Source organism: Dendronephthya gigantea, unplaced genomic scaffold, assembly GCF_004324835.1.
Source record: "Dendronephthya gigantea isolate DGI-Jeju-01 unplaced genomic scaffold, DenGig_1.0 000036F, whole genome shotgun sequence".
Classification (NCBI taxonomy): domain Eukaryota; kingdom Metazoa; phylum Cnidaria; class Anthozoa; order Malacalcyonacea; family Nephtheidae; genus Dendronephthya; species Dendronephthya gigantea.
In genome coordinates, this window is record NW_021163046.1 from 602,234 (window position 1) to 620,392 (window position 18,159).

General features: G+C 37.4%; 1 protein-coding gene across 1 annotated transcript; it reads right to left on the bottom strand.

Annotated features, from left to right (window-relative positions):
- Nucleotides 1-344: 344 nt before the first annotated feature.
- Nucleotides 345-15,260, bottom strand: LOC114525884 (fibroblast growth factor receptor-like 1). Its single transcript, XM_028547345.1, has 7 exons — nt 14,560-15,260; nt 13,855-14,046; nt 2,719-3,021; nt 2,399-2,419; nt 1,792-2,070; nt 1,224-1,589; nt 345-949 (listed from the first exon to the last, which is right to left on the bottom strand). Exons 2-7 carry the CDS (start codon nt 13,931-13,933, stop codon nt 345-347), a joined length of 1,653 nt encoding a protein of 550 aa, XP_028403146.1. The 5' UTR covers nt 13,934-14,046; nt 14,560-15,260.
- Nucleotides 15,261-18,159: the final 2,899 nt, after the last annotated feature.

Here is an 18,159-nt window from a genome sequence, read left to right on the forward strand (position 1 = left end):
CTGACACTCAAGACCTTATATCACACAACAATTCAGGATGTGCCTACTGCCTGCCTTGAATTCAATATTTACACAGCAATCGTTTTCAGAAGGAACGTCTCATAATTGAGATCGAAATACAAAAACCCGTAGATAAATTAGGGGGAACACTGTAGTTTGCAATAAGCATAGCGATTGTATGTCTGTACATAATGGTTATAAATTTTCTAATTTCTAATATTTTTCTCAAAGCTACACACACTTTAACAATGGACTCCCGTGAGCGCTGGGACTAGTCTTTCTTGGATTATCATCCGACGACTGGCTATCCCAGACTCTCTTTTCGACGTTGCTACCCGACGTTGTTACCCCGGGGGATGCGACCCGACGGTAAAGTTCACGCCCGTGATCGTCCAGTCTTTCGAGGTAGCGAATGTTCGTTTCTTCCCTTTGCAATCCAGCGAGGTTTCTCGTGGACATCCTTGACAAAGCGTAGTCTGAAGTGACGTTCTCGAATTTGCTAAATACATTTCGCTTGAAACAGACTGAGCTGTCGTCGACTCGCCGTTTGTTTTACATGAGTTCAGAGAACTTGGAAACGAAACTTGCTCATATATGTGGGGATTTTCTGAGCCCGCATTTGCATCAACGGCTATGCCGCTGTGGTTTTTTTGAGCATATCTCTGCATCTCTTGATAAATACTGGTATGCTCAGGGTACGGTTGAAATAAACTCTGGGGCTGGTATTCGTCCACGTATTGTTTTTCGAGATTCTTGCGTTGTTTCCGACAACACATGACAAGAACGACGATGAAAATCATTGCTACGACGATGGTAGCCGTCAAAATAGCGACAAGCGTGATTGAAATTCCTTCTTCAGAATCAACTCTTTCACCTTCCTGGGAAGAGGTCCCATGGGGTGGCTTTTGCGTCGCTGGTAAGAAGAATCGATTTTCATTCTGATCTTCGTCTAAATGTAAGTTTTTGTAAAACATTAGTATACGAAGAGAGAATAGACAACGTTCTACCAAGGACAACGTTACAAACAAATGACTACATCACAGATGATTTGGTACGCTGGGGCTGGTTGAATGAGATGATAAATTTTTAGGTATAATGTTAGTACAATATTCCACCATCAAATTTCACCAAATTCGTGTTGCTTTTTCAAGGCATAATAAAATAAGCAAGTTTAAGTAACTTTCTCAGGCAATATTCAATGAGATATCTTAGTAGATTCTCACCTGTTTCGGCGCTTTTCTTCACTCGAAGAAAGAAATCCATTTTATCTTTACCGTGATTGTTCTTTACCAAACAACTGTACCTTCCCTCGTCTTTTTCTTCCACATTTTTTATAACCAAAAAGCCATCGTAATAGAAAAGATTGAGACTGGTTTCGTAATGGCACGAAGCATTCCCGATGTATTTTGAACCAAATTCTTTCAAGGGTTTCAAATCAACCGTCTTATTGCCATTTTCACGGGACCATCTCCAGTCAAAAGTAACTTCACCCACACTGGAAACTTTACAGAAGAATTTTACCGAAAGGCCCCGTGAAACCGCACGCATTTTTTCCTCAGGCTCTTCTATAACTGGTTTCATACTCCGTTCTAAAAATAAAGAGAAATTGGAGTTCGTCAGGCGGTCGCAAAACCTAGAAACTTAGCAACACTTTGGCAACAACAGCAAAAACAACAGCGACTAGTAAAACTCGAGGAACACCCGAGCAACATCCGAGGAAAACCCGAGCAACATCCGAGGAAAACCCGAGCAACATCCGAGGAAAACCCGAGCAATGTTGACATACTGTACCTTTTACTATGACTGTAAAATTTCGGATTATATAGCCAACGTTGTTGCTGACCCTACAAGAATACAAGCCGGTGTCGTCTGTCTTCAAATATCTCAAATTGAGCGTCCATCCGTCAGCCGCGACACTTGTTCTTCTATTCACACCATACGGAACGCCATCCTTAAACCATTTCACATTGGGATCAGGGTCTCCTGTGCTGTGACATGGCAGCTTAGCCGTTTCGCCTGTTTTATAATTCTTTTTTATCTTCAGCTTTTCTTTGAACCGCGGAGGTTTTCCTGGGAAAATTCAAGGTGGTGAATATATGAATATTTGAATTGAGTTCACAGGATTTTAAAAGCTTTAAATCATTGATTAAAAAGCATGGAATAAGTATATTGTGCATAAAGCGAAAGCTGGTAATATTGATACTGTATCAAAATACACACACAAATTTGGTCCATAAGATATTTGCATATCGTTTTTCTCAAATGTCAAACTTTTTTAAGAGAAACGAGCAAGTTTTAAAGAAACTGTAAAAATTAACAACGATTGCAACTTACAAGTATGGAAAAACGGAATAGATATTGATTGAAATAATAAAATATATATATAACAAACTCTCACCTCGTCCAGGTTTTTTGACACCTAAAGAAATAAAAAAATCGATGATATAGTTTAATAAGTGGTTTACAAGTAATAAAGTGAATTTCATTCAAGTCCATACGTAAACAAACGGTTTGGTCACATTTTGAACTTCTATACTTTTTGAAATACGTTGTGTTGTCTGAATATCTTATAAAATTTAGGTTTGCTATGCCTTTAAATGAGTATCGTTAAATGAGTATGAATACAACTTGATTGGCGAATTCTGTTCTTAACTACAGTTAAAATTAAACTAGTCTTTTAGGCGCCAGAATTTTAGTGCTTAATTTCTAAAAACTCACTTTTAACATTCAGCACAATAACCAACTCAATTTTCCCGTGCATATTATAAGCATTACACTTGTAAATTCCAGCATCCTCTTTTTTGATACCGGTAATTTTCAGGCGCTTCGGTCTATCCATCATAAATCTTGACTTATATTTTTCATCTCCGCTTTGAATCATCTCGTTTCCTTTGTACCAGATGACGAAAGTCTTTTTCGTATTCGGGCCATTTGTCCCAGTGGCCGGACACTTTAACTTGACCGAGCCCCCCAAGTACGCACTATAATTCGTCTTTGGCGTGCCACGAAACCTGGGCTCACCTGCGAAATTCGAAAGAAGAATTGGTTTGGATACCATTACAGATTTTTAAAATTTCCAGTATTAGCTAAATCTGGACAACAAGACACATCACAGTTTCAAAGCTAGATGTCAAAGTTTGGTTGGAACTTGTGTAAAATGTGGAAGCACATATATAGCCCATCATATTTTAAAAATTATTTTTTTAAAAAGATTTTCTTATTTCAGTTTTCAGTATGGTTTTAAAGATCAATCTTTAGAGCTTTGATCTACGCCATAAACTCAATAGTACAACGAGAAAGAATGTCTTTGAACGAGTGAAAATGCATGCCTTCGGTTCATCCCATCATCAAAAGTTGATTATACTGCTGACGTAAGTAGTTACATCACAGTTAAACTCACTGAGTGTAGCACAAGAGAAAATTTAATTGCAATTTCCTTTTGGCGTGAAAATCACCTTATGTTTTCTAGAAAATCGCTATAACAACCACTTGTAACTTTAAGATTAACATTTCTTCACAAGGAAAAGCGAGTTTAGAAACAATCCAGCCACAATATCGGATTCAAAGGATATCTCTCGGCTCCATGAAATGCAATACTATCGCGGATATAACCAAAAAAGGTTACGAGCAAAAACAAAGGGTGCCTTGAGCTGAAACTAATGCGCCGATTATGGCGAATTTTGTAAACGAGACAGCTATTGTATCTTGTGTCAAGAGGATGATATTACTCATTTAAGCATTGTGAGAAAAATTTTATTCCTAATACAAGTTGGTGATGTGATGTCGGTAAAATCGTTGCAGACTTTGCATCATCGATGAAAAATGGCGAGATAAAAGCTCGGGACAGTAGCAAATAACGTCATGCACCGGTATTGCATTGTTTCTGTAAATTGAAAACGTCTCTTGGTTTAACGTGAATAGATCTCAACACAGTCATTTCGTTTCCTGTTTCAAAAACGTCAAACTTGCAGTATCTTTGAAAAAAAGTACCACCCATGCAAGGGATAGTTGGTATTAATTAAAGTTAATTAGTAATTTCAAGATGAAATGAAAATTTCACGATTTTTATATTACGTCGTGAAATGCATTTGAAGTAACCAAAGAAAACATAAACGATTGTGTCGAATTGAATGGCTGCCCGGATATCCTCAGGTCGTTTCTGCAAATGATTTGAGTTAATACTATTGTAGATTTTTTTGTATATCCATAGCTAAAAACACAGACTATAGTCAATTATCTGAGAGCAAAAGTTCAAGTCCTGTTAGGCTCGGGGTGTGGAAATCCCACAGGAAGGAATGGAATTTTTTGCGTGCTCGGAAAAACAAAATATCGTATGTCTTTCTACCTGACGCGCGGGGTCGAAAAACCTTTTATAATATTATTGAACGGAAGTGCTTATACGATCAGGCAAATTGCACCTGAGGAAAACGAATAATCATGTTTTGTCTGGATTCAGTCGAATTTCAACAAATATATATAGGTGACCATGTTTTGATCTAGTCATATCTGAAAATACCATTCCTATTTTATTGCCGAAATATCTCTAAGTGGGTGGAATTAGACAGAAATAATGAACATGTTGATAAGTAAGCTATATTCGCTTAATCTCATATCGTAAGGTAATATATTATTTTGTCATTGATCCAATGATTGCTTCCCTTGTGAAATAAGTACTAAAGCAATATATCCTTAACGCAAAACAGCTGGCAGTGCGGAGTTTAAGTACCTTGATGCTAAATATATAATACATAGATCTCCTCTAAAGATGAAAAAAAAATATAGGAAAAATCGCACAATAATGTTCTCAAATTAAGTCGCCAAATATAAGTCGAAATCGTATCTTATAACTTTATTAAATACGTATTAAATTCAAACCAATTGGCGAAGAAAGTCGTTTTAGGCGCTTTTAATCCGGACTTGCGACATTTTTTTCTGGCTAGGATTTGCTTTTAAAGAGCTACCATATGTTAATTTTGAACAATTATCGCAGTGGAAATTTTGTCAATAGTGTATTTTGAAAAATTTTCACAGCAGGAAATTGTCAGTGCAGTGTGCTTTAGAGATTTCTCACAGCATCAAATTGTAAATAGTGTGTTGCATTGCAAATGATTCTCAGTATAGTGTCAGTATAATTGTATATGTCAGTATATTCTCAGTATAATTGTAAACGATGTATTTTAGAGAGTTCTCACAACATCAAATTGTAAATAGTCTAAAACAATCAATTCTCAAAGCATCAAATTGAATTACTGTCGTTTAACAATGAACAATCGTGACAATTTGATATGGTACAATAGCCAAGCACATTAACGTAAACTCGATATGATGAACTTGCATAAACAGTTTCACGGTGAATCTTCATGGTGCCAGCAAGGCCGGTTATTACACACAGACACCTCGTTAGAAGATTTCCAGCATTACTGGTACTATTGTAAAGGGATTTGTAAAAGCTAGTCGCGCATGTTTCTATTGACACAAGTATGAATATCTGACCTGAATGCATTAGAGTTAAAACACATAACAAAAACATTTTCTATAAAAAAAACTGTTTGCTAACTCAATTAATAATCTTACTGGACACACATCTTCATTATTCTCTAGATTGATTAAAACAACGTTGATCGTAATGACATTTTGACAAATGGGAAATGTTTTGCATCTGATATAAGATCTTTAAAACCAGCAATTAAACAGGTGAAAATGGAGTCACTAATATTACCAGCTTCTGAGCTATATTCTTAAATTTGGTTATTAAGTCCGTGTGCTGCATATAGACATTTTGACAAATCTAAAAGAGTAAAAGCGTTTTGCCTTTTCCTATACACAATCTTAAATTCAATTAGCAAATGCAAATGTCTCTGAAGCTACCAGCGTTTCTTTTACAAACCGAATTCTGAGGCATTTTTTTTACATGAATTCTATACTTGCTTTTCGAAAACTCGTTTCTAAAAAATAATAACATGCAGTAGTTTATCCGATTTCCTATTTAAAAATAAGGTTGACATTTTCTGGAAGAGACTAATTCGCACGATAATGCGATTTTTACTAGGTGGTCGATTTTACGGAGAGCAGATCTGATGAGCTTAAAAATACAATGAATTTTGACATAAACGCGCCAACTTTCGTTTGGAATTCCCATCATATCTGCGCAGCTAATGTACATGTCACAATGTGGACACGGCGTTGTGAGGCATTGACTTTGCTTGATTGATGGGCCATCATCACCTGCGCGCCAAAGTTGTAAAAGAATGTCTGGTTGTCAGTCTTGGCTGTATAAGCCCCACTGTGAGAACGAGAGATGGACAAAGCGAATTAAATCCTGAAAACCTGAATGGCTTTACGTCGCCATTCATGCTTTGTTGAAACGGAAAAAAGCGTTTGAATTCTTAAAATTTCATCTCGATTCAACGCCACAAGAGATGTCTCAATCGAATTAGGAAAAAGAATAAGGCATTCTTTATTAAATCGCAATGCTTTCTATATTTATACGTTACATGGGCTAAATCACGAACTAGATTTAGAATACTTATCACTAGGGGGGGAAGGGGTTAACTAACAATATACACAACATTAAAACCTCGCAACTAAACATCGTTTAATTACTACAATCATTATCGAAATCTATATATTGCCCACTATATGCTTTTGAAACACACAGCCAATGTACGACTCCAAAGGTATAAAAACATACAGAACTATTGTCCATGCATGCATGGATCTCTCTTTAGCTTAGGGAGGTCCTTTGTTTTAGTTCTTGCAGCCACAAGAAACAACTAGGCAAACCTAGAGGGAATTGACAAGCAGGTATCTAATGTCTGGTGGTACATCTTAACTGAGCTGAATATTCTCGATCGATGCGAGTGGTTTAACTGCATGCAGTGCTTCCCCGCGGGGCAATTTTTCCAGCCAAAAATTCTCTAGTTATGGGCACGATTTCAATAATTTCACAACCAAAAAAAAATTTAATTATCTCAAATATTTTCACCCTAAGCTCTCTCAAATAATGCTGCAAGGCTTCCCTGAGTAATCCTGTTCTATGAATTCTATATATGTTCCGTATAACGAAAAAAAAAAGGGATATTCATCATGAATGTAGCTATTCATCAAACGCGCTTGCACTTACTAAGAGGAACTTAGGTTAAGGAACTTGCATGGTTGGAATATTTTTTTCCCTAGAAACCAAAGTTCCTGCATGATCAATATCGATTCTGAGTCAGTTTTTAGAATACCAGAGATATATTCTTTCTTTAAAATGAAAATGGCGTTTCGAAATTGATTTGAAGACCACGAGTTAAACTATAGTTTTGATTCGCATATGCATCGTGGTAAAGTTTGGGCTATAAGTGGCGATCATTACTATGACATGATCAATCATTAGGAAAACTTATACTCATTGAATATATTAGGTCGAGAGACCCTCAACAGAAATCGTTGTTATCAGTACGATGGCGCAAGTTTAAATGATAGTGATGTGTTTTCGTGGCCTGTTTAGCTGATTCAATTGTAGCTAATTCTGATACGAGATCGAGTAGGTGCAGGAATATATATTAATACAGGAATATGAAATGAAACATTTTGATTGTAGTTTTTATGGCTTTTTTCCATGGGAAGTCGAAATTTGTTTGTATTTACAAAAAATACAAATGTTTTAGATACTCTTATAGTACAGAATTCTGTTTCATAGTTGGTTCTGATTGAATCATAAAAAATAACACACAAACAATATTACTATGTCGCTTTGCAGGGGGGATCTATGCACGTCCTGCACTCAAAATCCTTATTTTCAAGGAACTAGGTACTCTAAACTGCTTCCTTCTCGTCAGAAGAATGGGAATACCGGTTGTCAGAGAACTCTTTTATGCGATGTCGTGCATGTTTCGTTACTGGGTCACAAATATTACTGTCATGCAAATGGAATAGTGCTTGTTAACCTCAAATTCCGCAAAACCTTTTTATAAGTGGTTGGCATATTGCGTTTCATACCCAAATTCACGAATTCCGAATTTCACGAAATTTTATCACTATTTAAGTATCTCTAGAAATGAAAAACGTTTCAAATTTCAAATTCAGCGCAGCAGAATTCACTTAAACGGGAAACATTTCAAGGAAACGCCCTTCACATCCAAGCATTCTAAGCCAGTTTTTTTAAACATGTCTTGTGCTAAAAGTGACTTATGACAAGAATTTTTCATTTGCGTACTGGGGTTAAAAAAGAGGAAAAATAAGTCGGATACAGTTGCCACGTTAGAATGTGGAAGTGCAAATGTACTTACTACAGCAATTCTTGTGATTTCGAAGGACAGGGAGTCTGGAGAACACTAAAATCTACCCTTAGGGAATTGCAAATATTTTTTGAAGGCCATTACATTATGTCCGCGGTGCAGTGTTGACAAGGACTTAATGAGTGATGTGGCTGCGTTGTTTAACGTCAATATTTCTGTGTACCCAAGCAAGAATGATTACTATGTGAAAATGGCGAACGTTTGAATGCAGTCAGCAATATTATAATTTATGGAATTTGCTGATTTGGATTCATTCGTGAAACAAAGTTAGGAGATTCTTTCGTAAACGAGCTTAAAATAGGCTTTACGAAACAACATATTGTAATTTAAAGCTAGCCTTTAGTTAAAGCTAGTTGAATTGAACTTATAACACATAAACTTAACTTATTATACACTTTGACGTTCAAATCAAACGGACTTGTTAATTTAGAAATTGACACTTCATTACGGCTGTCATTGGAAGTTTTTAATAAATCTATGCACCTGCCATAATTCGAGTTAGCCTCTGTTATTTCATTACGAACAAACCATTCGTTTATAATTTACGTTTGACTCCAGTCTGGTTTGATGTTCAAATCAATGCCTGCAGTTGCAAAAATGCTAGAGGAATTTCCCACACAAAATCTTGTTATTGTTAAAATGCATGTAGAAATGTTTTTCGCAATAACGTAATCGCCCCAAAATTAGACACCAAAATACGTGTACTTCTAGATTTTCCAAAACCACAACTGCCTTCGGGCAAAACACTTCAAATTTGGCCGCTTTTCAAACTAAAATTACAAATTATGTACGATTTTTTAGTTCATGAAGGTTAAAAAATGAAACAGTCCTTGAGGATGCCGATTTTGCCATGGAAACACAACAAGAAATCCTATGCAGGCACTATATGTTTCGTCCTATATTACTTATGCCGGTCTGTCTACACGGTATAGTACACAAAACTCTCAGGTTTCATACGTTTTAACACGGAAACGTAATTTCAAAAGGAAATGATGCATAAGGAACCACATCGGAAACCAAAATAGAGAACAGCGAGGGGTACTTTCAAATGTCAAACTCAATGTTTACAGTAAAAATACCATGGTCTCTTTTGAGCTTCATTCATACTGTTTTGTTACCCCTAGTTGATAATTGTTTCCAGATCTTTCAAATTGGATTAGGTGAATAAACATCTTCACGGATTGAATATTCAGTTGGGGGAAGGTGCATGTATATTCGCATTGTACATGTCCTATTGCAGCAATCTACCTCACAATCTAAAGGGAAATTAATTTGGTCTGGGGGTGGGATAGTTATTCATCGCGACACTTAATGAATAGATTTTATAAGATTGTGAACATCAAATAAAAATGCCCGAAGTCATATGATATTTTAACAAGGACATGCTTCGCGTGTTTTAGCTGAGCTATTTCAGTGCCTTTGAGCAAAATATATTGAATCCAATAAAATATTTTGCTAGAAAAGTGGATTTAAAAAAGCCAAGCACGAATAACTACCTCATATTCGAAAGCCTGGAACGAGATTTTAATATGGAAATCTTCAATGTCAACCTTTTACACATGTTTTTAATCTTACAAATGCAATTTGCGATAGATGCAGCCCGGGTTGCGTAATAACTTCCAAGGTGAGAGACTGTTACGAGATATTGCTAGGTCTCTGAAGACAAACCCTAGTATGGAAATTTGAAACATCTCCATAAAACAACACTCACTCATTCATTTCATGTAGTTGTTAATCAAAGTTATTAAATTTGTGTGCTTTTACCTATTAATACCCTATTCAAGCAATAATCAGTTCCCATATTCAGGCATTGCATGAACCAGCGTTTGTTTTTGAACTTTCCGAATATATTGGCATTCAAAACACTCGACCTTTGCAATGTTGTTGGTTTTCAACAACTATAGCGCTTAGAAAACAGCGAATTCACGTTGAAATCGAGCGGGAAAAAAGCGCGAAAACAATTTCCACGGCGTCTAATCTCAACAAGTATTTCAATTAGTGAAATTATCTGAAATCTTAGTCGCTTTTCCTGGGTATCATATTACACGCAAGCAATAATATTAGGACTCTTTTACGATTTTTGAACTTGAAGTTCACAAGTCAAGCACGTATATGAGTTTGGTATCTTGGAAGCATATGATATGCTTATAATTTTTACATCTATACCCATCTTAAAGAATGCGAATTATTCCTTATGCTATTAAATAAAAAATAATCCTTGTATACAGCAATACACGGTATTTAGGTCGGTAAGAGATCTCACATTCCGCGAGCTATCTTGCATAGATTATGTTTTGACTACTTTATATGACTTTAAATCTTTTCGCGATAATGATTATTAATCAGGCGGTTAGAACAAAGCTGTTTGACCCGAAGAAATATTGCAATAGGGTAGTAAGCTGATTTACAATTAAGGTATTATAAAATCAGGATTTGGAATATCACGAATTTGTGTTCCAAGAGGAAAATTCGCGGATAGTCGATAAAATTCTCCAACAGAGTTTGCAAAGGTATTATTTTTCTCTGGAGAGCATCAATAACTTTCCAGATTATTCAGAAAATATGACTTCACTTAACATTGCATTGGTATTTGTAATATTAAGCCTATATGACCACACTGTGATATATGACAAAGCCTTTTGTGTAGGCTATATAAATATATTGCAAAGCGAAAAAATGGGTGAAATTGTTTACCTTAAAAGCATAAAATAACTTTATGTTTCCAGCAAAAGTATAATAACTATACAAAATATGGCAGCAATTTTTACCAATAACATAATATGCAAATTGCTTAAAGCTTTCAGTATTTAAAAGGCCAATACATGCATGATCCTCCGTTTAACATTTTGTCTGAATTTTATTCAAATGAAACCAGATCGTTCTAACATCTATTTCCGACAATTTTACATAAATTTCTCGCACGACCAAATAGCCTATTTTCTTTGCTGTTTTTTACCATTAAAAAAGACAGTTGCATGCATTAGGCAACGTCAAAACAAAATTTAGGTGAAACTCATCTTGGCTTACACATAAATACGAAAGTACGTTGCTAGAATATAAGCATGCATACATACAAACACTCGAGACTATTTACGACTGGCAGTATGAAGTTAATTGCAGCAGACGTCCTTGAGAAATCAGTGAACATTTCAATGGCTCTAATGCTATTAACCCTTATGCATCATCATCGTAATTTTGTATAATTTACTTAACAGCTCAAAATGTCTCGATGGCTTGAAAACTATATAGGCGGAGTTCCTGCAAAATATACACAATGCCTGCCTGACCATCTGTGTTGCAGCTAAAATATGTATATATGGATATAGAATAATCGAAAGGTATTATGCAAATGCCACAATTCACGTTTGAATATACACTGAAGATGTTTACATGCATGCATATACCCGTTTTCCTTAAGGCTGATATCTCAAATCAATCTAAGACTCAATTCATTACAAAAATACACGCTTTTTGCACGTATAGTATATTTATCCACGTAAACATGAGAGGCTTTTAAAAACTAGGAAACGAACTCAAAATCTATTAAACACCTGAAGTTCCAATCATTTGTGTTGTTAGAAACGAAGCCCATTAGATATACCTGTTGTCTATTTTTTAATTTCTTCGATAGAGTTTTCAATTTACTCACAAATGAAGCAAATTGCTTTTGAAATTAACGATGTTTTACTTAAAAACGCCCGAATTCAAAGGTTTCTCTGTAACTTAGATGAATGCGTGAAATCGCGTGACCCAGTGAGGTAGGTATTATTGTCCCTGAACAATGCTTGCTAAATATACACTAATGTACGTCTGTGTATCTCAAATACAATTGTGCGTATACATGTATAGCATAAGCCAGCCAATTTTGCAAAGGTTTGTTGCATGGTTAGGACATGCGATCTGGTCTGAACGAAACCTATGAGTTAGGTTCTTCGTGCACATATATACTATGCGGTCAACTCGGTTTGACCTGGCGCGATGTGAGAATCTGATTACGAAACGAGCAAGCTTGATATCGCGGGCAGATAAACGAAGGTAATAACAAGTAACGACATAAAGAATTATCCTCGAAATGCGTTGGCTCACGTATCCAGCCTGCTTTAACGACTGGGGTGGCGTAAACGAGCAAGCGAAGTCGCTGGACTTAGATGCTTCGCGAGTCTTACTATACCACAACATAAGATACGAAATATAGCTTGTGTTTTCTTTGTCATTAAAAAAAATATAATGGCTCCCCACTCGAGGTCGATTTATAGATAAAACACGAAGCGTATATATTTACGATGATGCCGTTGTCAACGTTCCCACAAATCAGTGTTATCCCCTAAAATCGCTATTTCCCTGCGAATTTTTTTGACATAATCCTTTAAAAATAAGCTGTTTTGCAGACAGGCTTGAATGGCTAATAGTTTTAGCTTGAGGCAAGTTTTCATGCATCGCCAAACAACACTTCGTATCGCGAATATATTAAACTTTGCCGTAAATTCAGCAGGCCATCTGAATCAATATAGGCTCATTTCGAAAAATGTGCGGTTTCTATATTGCTTGCAAAACAGCCGTGAATATAAACGAGGAAAAAAAGCGAACAGCATTGTGAAAGGGCATAATATCCTTTGTATAAAATCATGCAAGGCACGAAAACAAAAACAACGACCTGCTCAGTATAGATTAACAGTCCCAATATACGTCGTTTATATAAGTCGAAACCTTCAGGAAAAGGTTTTGAATTCCAAGTTGACTTTAGAAACACTTAGGCACACTCAGACCTTAACATGAACACCCTATGACAACAATCTGCCCAGAAGGCGGAAAATATCTGTGAAGATTTCGTTCAAAATTTCCCTCACGTTCAATCACTTTCTGTCGCTTGCTGTGCGCCGTTTTAATCGACTCGAATAAAACCAAAGCGATATTTTACTTGTACAAAATTGTTCTGCTCTGAATTTAGATTAGAATACAGCGCGCAATTTGAAATTATTATGATTTCCGGAATGAAATAAGTTGAAGGCAAAGCATGTCCTGTCATGAGTCCATAAATCTTACGTACACGCAACGGAAGACTGGTATATCAAATACCCTATCGCACTACCAATTACTAGGCCATTTATATCGTAGTATTTTGCCGTTATATCGCTGGGTAAATTTTGACGGAAAACACGAGAAATTGCGGTGCAAAAAACAGACGGTTTCGGCAGCCGATGGCTACAAACCACATGTTTAATGAAGAAAGCATATTGGCAAAGGCACAAATAAGCTTTTGTGATCGGAAAGGAACCCTTTTTTACCCTAGCGATGTGAAGTGGAACGCTTTTAAACTTCTATAATTACATGAAGAACTTTGTTTGGGTCCTTTTGGCAGAACCGGTAAAGCGTCCCCGCGAATTTTAAGCACGAAAAAAAAGGGAAAAATACTCAGAGCTTCGTGCATTCCATGGGAAATAAGGAGCTGAGAATAAACACAAACACATGCGATCATATTTCACTCACACGGTTATTGCAACAGACCATGTCGATTTGTTACGAAGTATCGATACTATAGTCTATAGCGAATAGTTCAGATATGTTTAGTTACCTTCACTATGAACCAATATCGCGCTCTTCAGCACCCACAGTGTAGCATAAAAGAACCACGCTGCCATTAGAACGGCCATCACTGACACTGTTTACAGAGTCCTCACTGCCGTAGCTCTTTGTATTTTTTCCCGGTCACTTGCGACGAGCTCACGCTCTCAACTTGATGACTTTGGAAGCGTCACAACCGTGCCTAGAATCATACAAGCACATTATGTCTGAGGATACGGCAATCCTAAGCGAGTGCGCGTAATCCCAGCAACATGTAAGCGACTTAGCTCCTTTCTCGTATGTCAACACGAGAAATAAAACGACTTCAGTTGTTGAAAATGTGTTCGGCTTATGTCGCATTTTACCAGAATGCTCGGCGCCAGGCGTACTCAGGCAGTTGTAACAGTAAATACCTCGTACGAACGCAAGATTTACGCGACCGTATTGCAACAATGTCCATCACAAGTGCTAAATAAACGCATTCGCGACACACGGTACGAAGATAGCCGCGGCCATGATCGGCCCTGTTTGGTTTTGCTTGACTGAAAAGACGTCTCCGGATCAAATTTGAAGCGCTTTTGTCTGCGATTCTGAGACACTGGGTTTGAGCAAGGCAAGTTAAGTCGCTCACAAGGACACGATGACCGCTTCTAAGTACCACATAACCCCCATCGTAATCTGTATCAAACTTGAACACACAGAAAATATGTATTACCGGAGTATTATGAACATATTTCTCCTCGTTCGTTCGACGCTTTTCCGCCCGAATTTCCCGATAGAAAATGCCTTCCGAAGCGAAGCCAGTCAAGGTGTACAAGCCACGTCGATCGATTCGCACGCTCAGAAGCGAAATACTTCGAGTTGTACGCTCGTAAACATGATTTAATATAACATGAAAGAACCCCGTCTGAGCTAATATACCAAACGATTCGATATTTGCTCTCGTGAGGCAGACGGCTTACACGCTACGATAGACAGAAAACGACGTGAAGTAAAAACGTGGTGTCCGATATATGTGGTATTTCGACAACCAGCGAGCGAAGTTCTATAGTAGAGGTTCGAGTTCCATTAATTAATCCCACTGTTATTAATATTTCTTCCCGTACGAGCGAGGCCCTGCGTGTGCTATTATATTATCGCGCAAGACATTAATAATGTAGTCAGTGAGAAAGGTAATCGATCACTATCAATCAGACTCGTAGCACTTTTTGACACACTAGAGCAAGTCCTTTCCGTTGCTAGAGTACGCTGCTAGCTAACGGCCCTGCCATGCCGTTGTTATGGTAAAGTGGTGGAGATGATTTATGGCTTTTACCCTACCTACCTTTCAAAAGCGTTCGCTCGGGTCACAACATTCCGCGCAGGCATTATTAAAATACTACATGGCAATCGCATCGCGGGTGATATTTTAATACTACCCTCGAATTATTATATGGAGCCCCCGCGTGTATCAAATTTATGAACATTGGATACTTACCCTTTTTTTAGAACGGCCAACCGTATCTCGTGTGTTGATCTGAAAGCCAGCGAGTGAGATTTCAATATGCCGTAGTTTTCAGCGGGGGTTGCTTACAAATATCTTAGGCCGGGTTCATCCAATGGCCGGCGCGCACAGGCTCAATTAAAACCTGTCACATATAGCCCTGTCAACTGCCCTTTGTTTCCGAAAGCGTAGAACGGGCGTATAAATACTTTCATAAACTTGGTGTTGAACTATCTGTCGCTGAACTAGCACGACTCACACTCTGGGCAAACACGAACCGATCTATTTGCTGAAAATCGATAATTTTCCTGTTTTTCACATTAAAAATGGGAGTTCCATTGTGCTGTCAGTGTCAAACTGTGAATGATATGCAGCGAAGTAAACATCGCTTTTGTTTAAACATTAAATGCATCTGCTAGGCCTGCTTGAATTATTTGACACGGGAGCGTGTTTGCGAGCACATTTTTAACCATTCATTTAGTCTGGGGCAGACCGCAACACGAGACATTAGCGTCATTTTTACCGAGTTTATGCGCAGTTTTAATTTTCGTCCCTAGCATCTGCTCTGAGGAGATGAAAGCAACGCGAGGCTTTCACCCCATGCAGCGTGTTTGAATGCGGCCTAAAAGTGATTACCCAAACTAAATAAACTCTCTGGGGGCGCTCGGCCAATCAGCGTTCGTCCTTTGTGACAATTTAATCATAATAATTAGCGCAGGTTCGATACAGCCAACCGCATGTGACAAAAGCCAATCAAAGCTGAGTAGTCGATAATTTCTATCTCATTTGAATTAGCCAGACTTCCCGCTGCTGAAACTCTTGTGAATGGCCGCGAAGAGCTTTGAATTTACATTGAAGTGTAAATTTTGTAGCCACAGCAGATGGCTAGCGTGCAAGCTAATGGAAATTTGAAAGGCAGACCCTTGCTGCGTTTAATATCTTAAAACATCGCTTGCACGGCAGGGCTTTTTGAAAACAATGAGATGAGACCTTTTCAATTCCGGATTATTTCGACTCAAAAGAAATCTCTAAGCGAAGCTTGGAAGCAACCGGATTAGCAAAGTTTAAACGCTTTCGAAGGCATTTCGATCGCCCTGTGTGGACTATTTAACATTTGTTCAAAGTTAATAAGATGTGTCGCGTGATTTTCGCCTGCCATTCTTTCGATGAAAAAGCCTGTTTGCTTTTCAAGTCTTCGGCATTACTAGGTTCAATTAACCGACGTTGTAGTGTCAACGATAGAGAAAGGCAAGTGTAAATATTAACCCTTCTTTGACAGCTTCTATTCTGATAGCGAACTGCTAATGCAAACACAAAACGACATCTCTAATTTAAATGGGTAAAGTACAGACCCGAATTGCTCGAGATTGGGATGAGGCTTAATATTACTTTTGACAGATATGCCACAAAAATGTTTTCCCATAAATTCGCCCTGGACGTGACTAAAGCCCTAGCACAGTACGAATTAGTTTAACAGTACAACTTACCCTCTGTGTTGCTGATAGGTAATCACAATACGAACGGTGACAGCTGCTGCGAGTGTTTATTCTCGTACACAGTTTGAGCTGTGAATAACTTGGGATAAAACGTTACACAGCTTTATATTATAAACACATTCATTGAATATTCACAAAAACGCCGTGGCGTGGTTGGGGGTCCGTCTTAAAACATACGTCTAGCTGATGCCATCAAACGTTCAATCAATTTGAATTGAAATATATATGTAGGCACTGAAAGGTGGGAAAAATTTCATCAATACTTAACCGGAACCTGAGGGGCAAAATTCAAGCACGTTTTACGCAAAAACTGCTGTGCCGCGTATTACAAAAGATAAATAAGACGGTGCGGAAAAATCAGCCGGCTTTTTGTTCGAAATTAACATGCATTATCTTTGTGTACAAAATGTACAAATTAAAGAAGGCATGGTGTGTTTAAAAAATTGCTTAAATGTTTTTATGCGTGGAATTTTACGGACTAACACAAGCTGGTAGTTAAAAGATAACTTTGCTAAAAGATTAATTGTTATCTCAGCGCTTCGAGAAAATTATCACAATCTATTCCGATAATAATTTGTTTTTCTATTTAACTGTCTACACATATATTATTGGAAGGACATGCCCGAACTGCGTTCTAGACTCACAAAGTCGGCTAAATCCGTTCAAAAGCCTGTATTCACGAATACAAGTTTTAGCTATAATTGCCATGAATTGTATTAGTTTTGGTGACCTGCGGTTTCTGGTTATAATATCGCGATTATTTGGCATGCAAAAACAAGAGTATTAAACTAATAAAGGAGTTCATAGTTCATACATTATTGCAAAAATTGCAAACTGTTGAAAAATTTCCCTATACCAAAAAAAGTAATGGTTTAGTTTCGGTTCAGGATATCAGGGGAACATTTTGAGTGATATATCAGTTACAGCATATGACTTTGCGAAAAATTAATGAGTAAATTGATTGTCAAAGGTGAATTGGTTCAACGTAACGATACGAAAGAGATCAATTTATCAGGGTGTTTTTATACGCGGATTTTTATATGACTCAATACCATCTAGCTTATATGGATAACTTTTTAAACTTGGCTCATGTCCCAATCGTCTGTCTCAGAACCGTTAAGTGTGAAATACTTTTCAAGTTTCAAATTTTACACGTAGCATGTCGGCTGAACATTGCCTCGAGCAAATATATATCACAATTGCAACTGGCAAAACACAATTCTGTAAACTACGATGACTTCAAGTCTCGGTTATTCGAACAATCCCCTTGCATTGTTCAGACAGCATATATACAAACATATTTTCAACCGCAAACTCCTGCCCACCTTGGCGATTT